The sequence below is a fragment of the Phasianus colchicus genome, chromosome 1, assembly GCF_987193195.1.
Source record: "Phasianus colchicus chromosome 1, bPhaCol1.hap1.1, whole genome shotgun sequence".
NCBI lineage: Eukaryota > Metazoa > Chordata > Aves > Galliformes > Phasianidae > Phasianus > Phasianus colchicus.
The window spans coordinates 58,004,889-58,017,013 of NC_143436.1; the positions used below are offsets into that span (position 1 = coordinate 58,004,889).

A 12,125-nucleotide genomic window follows, 5' to 3' on the forward strand; every position below is an offset into this window, starting at 1 on the left:
CTCTGTGCTTTGAAGTAGTGCAGGGCATCTCTGAAAGCAACACCAGAGCTGGGGCACTTGCAACACTTTTGCAAAAGTCCACAGCAATAACTGCAGCCTAACTGGGTGCTGGGCTGGGCTAAGAAGGCAGCCTTCGTAACAGCAGAGTATCTACCACAGCAACTCTCTGGTACAGACTGGTGCCCTGTGGCATTATCATAATGTGAGAACTTATGAGTGGTACTCATGGGGCCATTTGGCAGCCATATATATCATCAGGAGAGGAACCCAGACTTCTAGTATTCCCTGTGCTTTACAATGGAGATTATCTGCAAGTGGCAAGTAGCAAACACATAGGAAGAGAAATGACCATCCAAAGAGATGTGCACAAGAACTTCTTTACGGTGAGGGTGACGGAGCACTGGAACGGGCTGCCCAGGGAGGTTGTGGAGTCTCCTTCTCTGGAGATATTCAAGACCCACCTGGACACCTACTTGTGCGACCTGGTGTAGGGATCCTGCTTTGGCAGGGGGGTTGGACTCAATGATCTCTGGTGGTCCCTTCCAACCCCTACGGTTCTGTGATTCTGTGAGGTGATGGAGGCTGTGGTCAGAGGGGTAACAGTGACATGACAGTGGGCTCACAGCTCATTCATGATGGAGTTTTCATGGAGATTCTAGAGTTTCAGGATGTGCCTGCTAAATTAGAGAGATGGGCATGGTGGGGAGTCCAAACATTTTTGGTGGTATGTGTGTTCCTACAAATGTCCTCAGTTCTGAGCCTAATTCCAGAGGAATTCAACACATAATCTAATCTGTGTCTTCAATGGAAATCCATTTTTCAGTGTAACTGCAACTAGAAAGAGCAAAGCAGCAGAGACACAAAAGGAGAGTTGCAGGACAGTGGCAGGAGCAGAGAAAGGAGGGGACAGAAGGCGGCAAAGGTACCAGAAGAAAAGAGGTTGATGTTAAAAACAGGCAAGCTGTGAATGCTTTAGGGCATTTTGCTATCTTATGGACAGGAATAGTAGATCACCCAGCAGCCCTGCTGGTGAACAGAGGTCTGACACAGGACGTGCTTTGCAGGTAGCACACATAGCATGCCAAAGGGATGTGCATGAGCAGCAAGCCAACCATGTGAGTACTCTATCATGTGTACTGTGTATCACCTTTTGGGTCTCTTGCAGACAATTCAGAGAGGACTGTACAGGGAGGAATTAGAGAGGAAAAATAAACTACCGACTTTGTGTAGACAGTGGGTGTTATCTCTTGAGATGGGCACACAGAGACTGCAGCTATCCATTATTTGGTGTGTGGGTGGCAACGGTGACGTTTCAGGAACTCAGAGTTTAACTGTGATGAAGCTGGAGGCCAAAGATCACAGTTAGACTCATCTGGGTGGGCTAAGGTTCAGCCTCATCTGATGTGTGTGGCTTCCAAAATACTTAACACCTGACAGAGTTGTGAAACCTGTCCTTGCAGTGCTTTCAGGAAGAAATGAAATACTGCTGCAGAGATGGAAAACAAGAACAGGATATTCTGAATTGTTCACCGGTATTGCAGAGGGCATCTGGAATGGCACTGGAGTCATTCAGAAGATAGAATCCAAATTTTGTGAGGGATTTTAAGATTTTAAAAGTGGCATTTTGAAAGGGCAAGCATAGTGGAACATTTTAGATTTTGATGTAAGAAGAATGGGAAAAAAAACTCCCCAGGGCATTTCTAATGTATGTTTCAACGTAGCCAAAATGTCAAGTATTTTGTAATATTTTCTTCTATAAAATTCATAATTGAAAAACTGAATTTTAACAAGAACTCAGTCTTTTTCCTCTAAAAAGTACTGAAACATGACTATTCACTCCTTATTTATCTAAAGCAAAATTCCTGCAAAATCAATGGTTTTATGGAGCATTCTGGTTCACAAGGGAGTGCTCATAATGACAAAACTGTTCCAGCTGAAGTTTCTCCATACAACTCTATTCAGCATCAGATCAATATTCGAGGCTCTGGTGGCACAGTTCATTTCCCATGGCTAGACTAAGCCACTTTCTATACGAACGTCTTCCCTTAGGCGTATCCTTACTGACTTCACCAACTCTTGGCAGCTAGGAAAGCGATATGTCTCTCACTCTTCTAACTTCTCTGTATTTTTTTTCCTTTCTCCTTCTCCCCTTCCCGCTCTCCTCCAGGAACCTTCTGCATCATTTCACTGTGCACGTGTGTGGCTGGAATCAACTTCGAGCTCTCCCGCTTCCCCCGCTACCTGTATGGACTTCCCGACGACATCAGCCATGGCTATGGCTGGTCCATGTTCTGTGCATGGGGGGGCCTGGGCCTCACTCTTATCTCTGGCTTCTTCTGCACTCTGGCCCCTTCTGTCCAACCTGTCCCCAGGACCAACTGCCCCAAATCTAGACCTGAGAATGGGACAGTGTGCTAAAAAAATAGCCAACAACAGATACACACACACACGTATATATATATATATGTCTATGTATATGTATACATGCATATATATGTATATATAATTAAATATATATATATAATCTCAAATTAATGCCAGTGCCAAGGTAGAGCTGAGTCCAACACGGCACTCACATCTCCACTGGACTCTGTGTTGCTTCGTTCTTTCTCACCAAGATGGGAAAGCTTTTCTCTCACATGGCTCTTCCATCCAACTCTTAACTTCAGCATCATACCTTAGAGGTTGAATGAACATGATGTTGCACCTACCAGCTGCCACCTGGCAAGGGAGAGAGGGTTCCGGGTGGGGGACCTGCAATCTGTGCAGGACATGGAGGGCTGGGGAGCAGGGGCAAAAAGCCTGTCCATTGCAGTTAGAAAGGAAAATGCAAACAACAAGCAAATAAACAAATCAAGCAAATGAGCCACCTCTACAATGTACCTCCTCGAGGCCGTTATCAGAAACCCACGCACTTTCTTTTCTTTCTGGAAACAAAATGAAAAAAGCCTACCCTATTGCTGTTTCTCTTAGTATTATCTTTTAAATATACATATATATATTGTTTGAAGTTTTCTTTTCTTTTCTTTTCTTTTCTTTTCTTTTCTTTTCTTTTCTTTTCTTTTCTTTTCTTTTCTTTTCTTTTCTTTTCTTTTCTTTTCTTTTCTTTTCTTTTCTTTTCTTTTCTTTCCTTTCCTTTCCTTTCCTTTCCTTTCCTTTCCTTTTCCTTTTCCTTTTCCTTTTCCTTTTCCTTTTCCTTTTCCTTTTCCTTTTCCTTTTCCTTTTCCTTTTCCTTTTCCTTTTCCTTTTCCTTTTCCTTTTCCTTTTCCTTTTCCTTTTCCTTTCTTTTTCCTTTTCCTTTTCCTTTCTTTTCTTTTCTTCTCCTCCTTCTACTTTTCTTTCTCCTTTCTTCTTAAAATGCAGAAAACAAAAAGGACAGAAGACGTGGGGAAAAGCAAAAAAGCATTTTCTCTTTCCTGCCAAACTTTAGAAAGAAGCAAACAGACAAAAACAATTTAAAATAAGGATCTTATGAAGTAAAAGCAGAAAACAAACAACAACAGCAACAACGAAAAAAAACAACATGAGGATGTCTCAACAGACTCTCCAACAGTACGGTTTTAATCTTCCAGCTGCCTTACATCCAGGCTTACAACTGAGGCTGAACTGCTAATGCAATTGCAGTAGAAGGCCTTCTGAAAATGCTGTGATACTTGTGTGTATAACATTTTCTTCCCTCTTCTTCTTCTTCTTTTTTTTTTTTTTTAAGAAAAAGAAAAATGTAAAAAATTGCAATGTGATTGTCCACTACACCATCCATGCTGTGTTTGTGGCCCAAGACTGAGGCAACTGCAGAAGCGTGAAGAAAGCCGTCAGGTCTGAGACAGTGTGTCTCTTCTGGTGGATTTCTGGATGGTTTTGGTTTTCGTGGAGCATCCGAGAGCTCAGAATGGTGGATCCAAGGGAATACTGACCAGGAGAAGGGAGGTGGGGGAGTCCTGGCAGTTGTTCCTCTTGAGTATTTACTGGATTGGAATTACACTCAGTTTTTGGATGTCTGAGAAAACTGGGCAAAAGCCATTACTGAAGAGAAAAAGGGAGAAAATTTTTGTAAGAGAGAAGTAAGAGAAGCCTCTTGTTGTGTTCATGTATGCCAAATAAGAACTTCACACATCTTGTCTTTGGAACCTGCCCCAGTTCACTGGACATCTCCACTCTCCATCTGAGAGAACTGTGGAAAAGAAAGGGTCAGATGCAGAGAATGGAGATCCATTTCCCATGAGCTCAAGCGTTGTATGATATAATTGTGAATTTCAAATGGGATTCTCTCTCTCTTTTGGTCTTTCTCTTTTTCCTGCCACTCCTCTTCCTGTTACCCCCTTTTCCCTTTACTCCTCTCTCCACACCGTTCAGGTCATAGATCCCAGAAGAGCTAACAGAACAGCCAAGCTTGCAGATGGGGATGTATACCTTTGAAGGAAGCAGAGCATTTTGGCTGTGAAGACAGCAGCTGCTTGCAGGGGAACAGTGGCTGAGGGGAAGGTGAGGTGAAAGGCCAAGGCCGTAACTAAAAGGAGCAGGAAGAGGCAACTGCCAAATGGCCCTGTTCAGAAAGTGATGGCACCTCCGATAAATGAGCAGGCAAAGGGATACAGAACAGAGAAAAAAGTCCCCCACAAAACAAGCCAATCCAACATGCTCTTAATTCAGGGGTAGTTACATCAGTCTTTTATTGCACCCGATATCTGCATGCCATCAGCTCCCATTCGATGATAAAAATCATCTAACTACGCCTGACCTGGGGCTCACAGCTCAAGAAAATTTGGAGCTGTTGGAGCAAGTCCAGAGGAAGGCCACAAAGATGATCAGTGGAATGGAGCACCTCTCCTATGAAGACAGACTGAGGGATTTGGACTTGTTTCACTTGGAGAAGAGAAGGCTCCGGAAAGGCCTCATTGTGGCCTTCCAGTACTTGAAGGGAGCTTTTAAATAGAAGGAGGACTGACTTTTTACACAGTCTGATAGTGATAGGACAGGGGGGAATGGCTTTATACTAAAAGAGGGGAGATTTAGGGTGAATGTTAGGGGAAAATTCTTTACTCAGAGGGTGGTGAGGTGCTGAAACAAGCTGACCAGAGAGGTTGTGGATGAAGCATTCAAAGGTACTTTGTATGGGAGCTCTGGGTGACAACCCTACCCATGGCAGAGGGTTGGAACTGAATGGGATTTAAGATCCCTACCAACCTAAGCCAATCTGTGATTCTGTGATCTCCTGAATCTATGAAATCTCAAAAGGATAAGGAGGTAATCTGCCAAAATGATGCCTGCACAGAAATAAAGGCATTAACTCCAGATTATGCTATTTACGCAGCTGTCAGGAAGCAGCATTTTGACTTGTTAAAAAAAAAAATCCAACCAAGAAATAATTTTTATGCAATGCAATTGCATAGCCAGCCATTCCCCTTCCAGATCTGCTTTCCCTCCCTGTTACACCTTGTGTGATGATGTTCCTTTTTGTTAACAGTGTCCAAAGAAATAAAGTTTCTGAAGGCTATTTTGGAGTAGGGTAAATTTGGTTTTCTTTCACTCCTGCTCAGCTACTTAGCATTTATGTTCTTTGGTTTACAAATTCCCAGAACATGCCAATGTCAGCTGCCAAGTCAATGTGTTGCCACTGAAATGCCATCCCCGGCAAGTTAAGTTTTGTCATTTCATTCTCCATTAGATCTGACTGGAGAAAGTAAGTATTTATTGATTCATGTTGAAAATGGAAACCTTTTGAAGAAACTTGCTTTTTAAGTAGATTGGATTTTTTTTTTCTCTGGCAATGTTTTTAAGCAGTGTTCTGAAAAGCTTTGAAACTGTTTGAACGTGCAGATGCTCACTAGATGAGGAGGCTGATGAGTTACCACTGGACAGAAGGAAATTAAAAATAAAAACAGTTCTTGGAAAGCTAAATTGAAACCAAAAGCATAAAAACAATAACTGAAAACTAAAAGAGACCTTTAAAAATGTGAAAAATTTCAAACTATGAAAGATTTTGAGAGAAAGCAACTTCTCATAAAGGTGTTAATGCTTTACGAAACTGGTACTTGTTTCATTAAAACATCTTTGAACACAAACTTTCTTCTTCCTCTGCAGTTCTGAGTGTGATAGGGAAACTCCTTCATGTGAATAGAGGTATCTGGAGTGACCTCACTAGACCGAAAGACAGAGGGGTTTCTAACTGGCATCTGCCATTGGGTTCTGTGACGTGGGAAGCAGTATGACAGCTCCTGTGGTGGTATACAGCCTCATGTGAGCCATGACAATTCAAGAAGTGTATTCTTTTCAGCTGGAGTTTTGAAGGAGCTATAGCAGTAAGATTGAAAGAAATTGAAGTCATTTTGCCGTTTCATGCACTCTCAACTCTTCCCTCTGCAGCTGACATGAAAATAGATCTGCCTTGATGAAGTACTCTCTGAAAGTGTTGGTTGGTTTACAAGCTGTGTACGAGCTGAGTGCTGGCCTGTGTTTGGTGATTGTGGGAGAGGGTTACGCTCATTTTTCTTTATAGCAGAGAAGTGTTAACCCTGGATCTTATCTTTAGGCCCGATTTGTGATATTCCATTCATTATAGCACAGCCTCTCAGGCCTGTACAAGTATGAAGTGTATTAAAAGTGTGGATGTAAGTGCCTGAAGCAGCAGGTGAATACAGAACTTTAATGTTAGACTGGATTCCAAAAAGGACCACCTGTCCAGGCAGAAGTTTTGGTGCTCATCTTTGACTGAAACACAGGCAAAAGCCCTTGGGATTTTTTTAATTTCTCTCTGTGCTGCTCACAGACTCAGGAGGAGCCCCAAAGGGCCATGAGCAGTACGAGGTGGGCCAAGAGCCTTACCTGTTGTCTTGCACTCATCTCTAGAGCAGTGCTGACCCAAGATAATCTAGAGACAGATCTGTGATGGCTAGCGACTATGTACATGCAGAGCCAAAGCACACTTCCATCTGCTCCAAGCTTCTGCATTTTTGGGAGGCTTTGAAATATCTTTCTGACCTGACATTCAAGCTTTCCAACTAGTGTCTGGTTTAGTAGTCTGAGCAGTAGTCAGAAACCTGTCAGATGTGCTCCCCACGTTAAGGGTCTTGGCCCTGTCTCTCAGTCTGCTCCAGGGAAATGTTCAAGCACATACTTTACTTCAAACATGTGACTGATTTCATTGCCTTTGGTAGACTATTCACATGCTTAAAGTTAAGAATGTGCTTTTCTGGGTGATGTTCAGCTTCCTTCAGAGTCCAGCCTCTGTTCTTCTTTTCCTATCCTGTCCTTGTAGATAATGTGACACCTTTGTCCTAGCCTGATGCAGGTGCTTGTGCTCCCTCCCTTTTACAGGAGGCTGTTCCCAGGGAAGTGGGGTGAATTGCCCCAGCGCTCTGTGGTGTGTCGGCTGAGGTTTTTTTAACAGTGAGCCTCCAGTTCTTGTACAGTGAGGTTCTGTGATGGTAGTGAGTTAGTTGCAATGGCTTCTACTTCTATCCCTGCCAGGGCACAGTGTGGTAGCCCTGCATAGGGGATATATTGCAGGAATCTATGTGCTATTTATCTTACGGACTCTTAGGACACCATCTTCAAGCTAAAGCTGTTCGCATGTTAAAACTCCTGACTCATAGTGGCCACCTGTATATATCATCTCTCCTTTCTCCCTCTCTGCAAACACAGATCTTCCCTCATCTAAATAGTATGGTCCCTCAAGTCATATTTCTAGTTGGGCTTTTATTTCATTTGCTCTACCCCAGGAACAGTCACAAGTGGATCAGAAGCCACCAGTGACCAGAGCAATTTCTTTGAAATACTGCTTTTAAAAAACTGTCACTACTTCAGAAAATGTTATTTCAGCTACAGTAAGAAATGAAAAGAAGAAAAAATAAAACCAACAAAATAAATTAAAAAAACCAAAACCCTCCTCTAACCCAGAGGATCCTCTCCTCCCAGGAGAGACTCATGAGAGTGCAGGTATTCTGCTTCCCTGTAGACACAAGTCATTTGGGAGCACTTTTAGCTGTAGCATGCTAGCTGTGCACTTCATCAGATGATGAGCAAAACAGCATTGGGAAGGGAGAGGATTGCTATGCAGGGGATATCTCAGATTCCCAAGTGTTCCTGGAAGACTGTGTCTCCATGGCTGTCCATTTACTCACCATGCAGCACCTCCAAACCAGGCTCATCCTTGGAGCCCCACTGATAAGCAGAGCTCAGAAGAAAATCACTGTAATCTGTCCTTAATTCTTGAGTGCCAAGCTAACTCCCAGGAGCAAAATGGAGAGGAAATAATATGTTACCAAGTATAGCTTAAATAAAGACATACATTATTTGGGCTCTTTCTTCTTTGTGTCTCTACATAGGCCTAGAAGGGCTATAGAACTGCATTCACAAAAATCATCCCTGTGTATCAGCACTGCCTCTCCTTACCCCCAGGTTTTGCGCTCTTTCACAGCCCTTCCTGTTGCATTCATCCAGTCAGCAAGGAAAGGTTCAAGGTAAAAAACAGAGACATTTCTGAATGATTGCCAGGCACCACTGAGAGATGAGGAGTAAAAAGCCTGCATGAAGCACATTCAGCATGTAAAGGTTAGTGATGGGTGAATATCCAAGACCAGGAACTGAGTTTCAAATAATCCAACTCCATACTCCCCATAAGATCTTGATTCTGCCAGTCTGAGCTGAAAAGCTCATAAAAAGAGGGCTTAACTCAACACTCAGTGCCCCACAGTTTCCAGTAACAGCCAGCAGTATAATGCATATGCTCCGTATGACATACACTGACGTCCACAGAAAGGTTCACTTTGGCTCCAGTGAGATTTGGATCAGGTGCATCAAAAAATATTTCAGTGCTATCCTGGTTAGTGCTGAAAATGAAATGAGTGCTCATATATGCATTTATCTAATGAGTTGCTTTATAAAGAAATCAGTTATTATCTGTTTTTTTCCCTGATTTATGTTTCCCATTCTATCTTCCTCCCCAGATCACTAATACCCCAAGCCTGTAGCTTTCTTCAGAGCCATAGCTAGAGATTGCGATGCTTTTTAAAACAAAGGACCAACTGCTGGTGCCAATGGGCAATGGTGGGAGAACTGGAGCCTGACAGAATGCTGCTAGTTTAAGTGCAGTATGCCTTGCACATGTTTAGGATTTTACTTGCAGAAAAAGCCTGGACAACTGCCTCAATATAGGCCACAAGAGGGAAATGAAATGCTGGTCACCTTTAGTAAAGCACTCCAGAGTCACAGATCAATTGTCCTTTTTTGCTAAGGAGAGACTGGGAATGAAAATAACTGAGGCTCAGATAGGTTACCCCCAGGGGGAGGTGGGGAGTGAAAAAAAAAGGAAATCAAGCAGCATTTGCTTTAGGTCAGACTTGACGGGCATTGGTTGAGTTACGTGAGGACAATCCAATGTCACCCACAGCATCAGGAGTCTGAGCTGTCAATCACTGCCCAGACTATACTTTTATGTCTTTTTTTATTGATTAACTCTCCTGCACAGTGGCAGAAAACGCCGTCAAAAGTTTAATAGATTAGGGTGTATATATGTGGACACCCTCACTCCCCTCCTTCCTTAGCCACACACAAACATTCATACCCCAGTTGATGTGGGTAACCTGGAAATATGTGTATTATGTGCAGAGGAAGTACATAGCAAAATGCAACATAATCGTTTGTTTTCTGCTCTTTCGTACTTAGCTCAGGAGTTGCAGTGCCATTCAGGTGTCATCTGCATCTGTGTTAGGTCGTGTATGCAGATCACATATAAAATCTCTGCTGAAGAGAAGTGGGAGCTGGTGTGAATTGGATACTTGCCACTAGAAAGTATTTGAATATTTAGAGAAGAGCTGCCTGTGTTGTTCTTATCCCAGAGGTGTAGGAAAAGGAAGCAGCCGAGATACAAATACATGTTTCTTTCTGCCTGCTCTGCCTTTGGGCAGGATATATCCAGCAAAATGGGGGGCAGGCAGCAGCTCAGAGCAGTAACATGCTGAAACACCACTGCAAGACTCCACACCTCACTATTGGTGCTCTTAAATATGGGATTTCTGCAGACCTACTTCTGCATCCAGCCAGACTTGAGCTGGCAATTCTACCTCGGAAAACAGCTGTGCCCACAAGTCCTCACTAATTTCTAATGCTATAGACCCCAGCAGTAACCACTCGTGTGATACAAATGGGCTGTTCTTTTTGAGCGAGTAAGGCTAAAGGAAAAAAAAAACTGAAATCCCATCAAGAGAGCCTTGGTGTTTGCAAATTGCTTCTTGCAACCTGCACTTACAAGGTGTTTCTGTAAAACAGATGGCCAGTTTTCATATTTGAGAGAAAAAATGGCACCATATCACCTCCAACTCAGAAAAGTTTACAATCCCCATATGTAGAAATGTTGCTGGATGAGGGGCAGCCTGAATCTTATTTCTGTCCTCTGCTGAGAGCTATGGTTGGCTGCTGGCATTGCCATGGCTGCACGTAATGGGGCTCAGCACTGCAGGGAGCTTCATATCCCATGGCATGGGAATAGTGCTGTAAAAGCAATTCCTTTCAAGTGGCCTTGTTATTTAGCCAACTGGTCAGAACTTCCCAAACAGCAAGTGATTCTGATAGAATCAAGTCTTCAAAAAGCAGTGTGACCTGCAGGTTTAGCTCCGGTTTCAAGGGGATGTGGACACCAAGAAGTGTCAGCCAGATGGGGCTCAGTTTCCTGAGGCCAATTACACAGAAGAACCACAGCTTCCAGTCCCTGTTCAGACAGCAAATAGGAGTATAACACTGAATGTTCCTGGTGCCAGCATCATTTTTAAAACCATGCACGCTCCTAATTTGCTTAAACTCCTGTGAAGTTGTGTCTGAAGAATAGTTGTCATCTGGCTGTAGACCATAAGACTACATTTTTATGAAGAGTTTTCTTTTAACAATATAGATCGTAAGAAAAAAAAAATCAGGTAATCATAACAACAGAAGAGAAGTGCAGCCTCAGACTTTTCAGCAAGGAGGTACTGAATTATTTATAACTCCTGGGCACCAATAGCAATCACAGACATCTAATTTAAACTGTTACTATTTTTACTCGGCAATTTCCATCACTTAATATGTTTATGTTCATGTTTTTGTGTTCTACAGGACAAAATTCCCCCTACTTACACACACAAAAAAAGTATATTTGGGGGCTTTTGAAGATACTTTTCTGCAGTAACTTAAATTACTTTAAAGCATTTTGAGATCTACTGTGGCAGAAGTTACAACTTTCAAAGCTGTAAGCTGTACCTAAAATAGGAAATAGGTACAGTTGAACTTTCTGCTTCTTTTGAAGTGAAATTTCCCTCGATCACAGGTCAGTAGGGTCAATGGGAAGTTTGCTTCATTAAAACTGTAAAACAGGGTCCTCTTTAGACACCTCCCATTAGTCACAGTCATTGGAGGTGTTCAGAAAATGGTAGATGTGGCACTGAGGAACATGGTCAGTGGGCATGGTGAGGATGGGCTGACGGTTAGACTGGATGATCTTAGTGGTCTTTTCCAACCTTAACAGTTCTGTGTTTCTATTTATGTGTGCATGTGGTGGGGGAACTTCGGCAAGGCGGGCTGTATTTATACGTCAGCCCTCTTCAGGAGCTTTTGCATAGATATGGTGACAGCCACCACGAAGTCACTTCAAATTTATACCAATAGTTCTTTTTTTTTTCGTAAAAATAACCAACCATTATAATTCTGTGTGGCTGGAACAATGCAGTGGTAAATGTAGCCCATAGGCTGATACACATATACGTGTATATATGTATATATATGTATATATATTTGTAAATTTATGAAAAATGTCCACAGAGTCATGATTGCCTGAAATAAGCTGAGGCCGATGTACAGAATTTCAGGCAAAGGACTGTTTCTCTTCCACAATCCCCACATATCTCAGATTTAAATTAAAGCAAATTAAACAGTATTGTTTCCCAGGAAAATCCTAATTCTGCCATTGCACCGGTCAGCAGCACACACACCCACACACACACGTACATCCAGACGCAGGACTGGATCTCAAGGGCTTCTCTAAGGAACAGAAATGGACTGGAAAAGCCATGATAGAATTTCAGTCCCACCTTAGCTCTCTAAATAGGTGCACTTATTCTTTATTAAGAAGCCCTTTGTACAGATGCTTTTCTGCACTA

The 12,125-nt window shown here is 42.6% G+C and overlaps 1 protein-coding gene across 3 annotated transcripts in view; it reads left to right on the forward strand.

Moving 5' to 3' along the window:
* TMEM178B (transmembrane protein 178B) overlaps positions 1–11,692 on the forward strand; it is a 221,458-nt gene extending 209,766 nt beyond the window's left edge. Inside the window, exons 4-5 of one of the 3 annotated variants that reach the window (XR_016468437.1) lie at positions 8,398–8,550; positions 8,946–11,692. Coding sequence is in view for 2 of the 3 variants with exons in the window: in XM_031589800.2 (XP_031445660.1) it covers positions 2,168–2,418 (251 nt within the window). In the remaining variant the exon portion in view is untranslated. Of the gene's footprint in view, positions 1–2,167; positions 2,974–8,397 lie in introns of those variants that run through there. The other 2 variants (XM_090144425.1, XM_031589800.2) reach the window with 2 other exon arrangements.
* Positions 11,693–12,125: the final 433 nt, after the last annotated feature.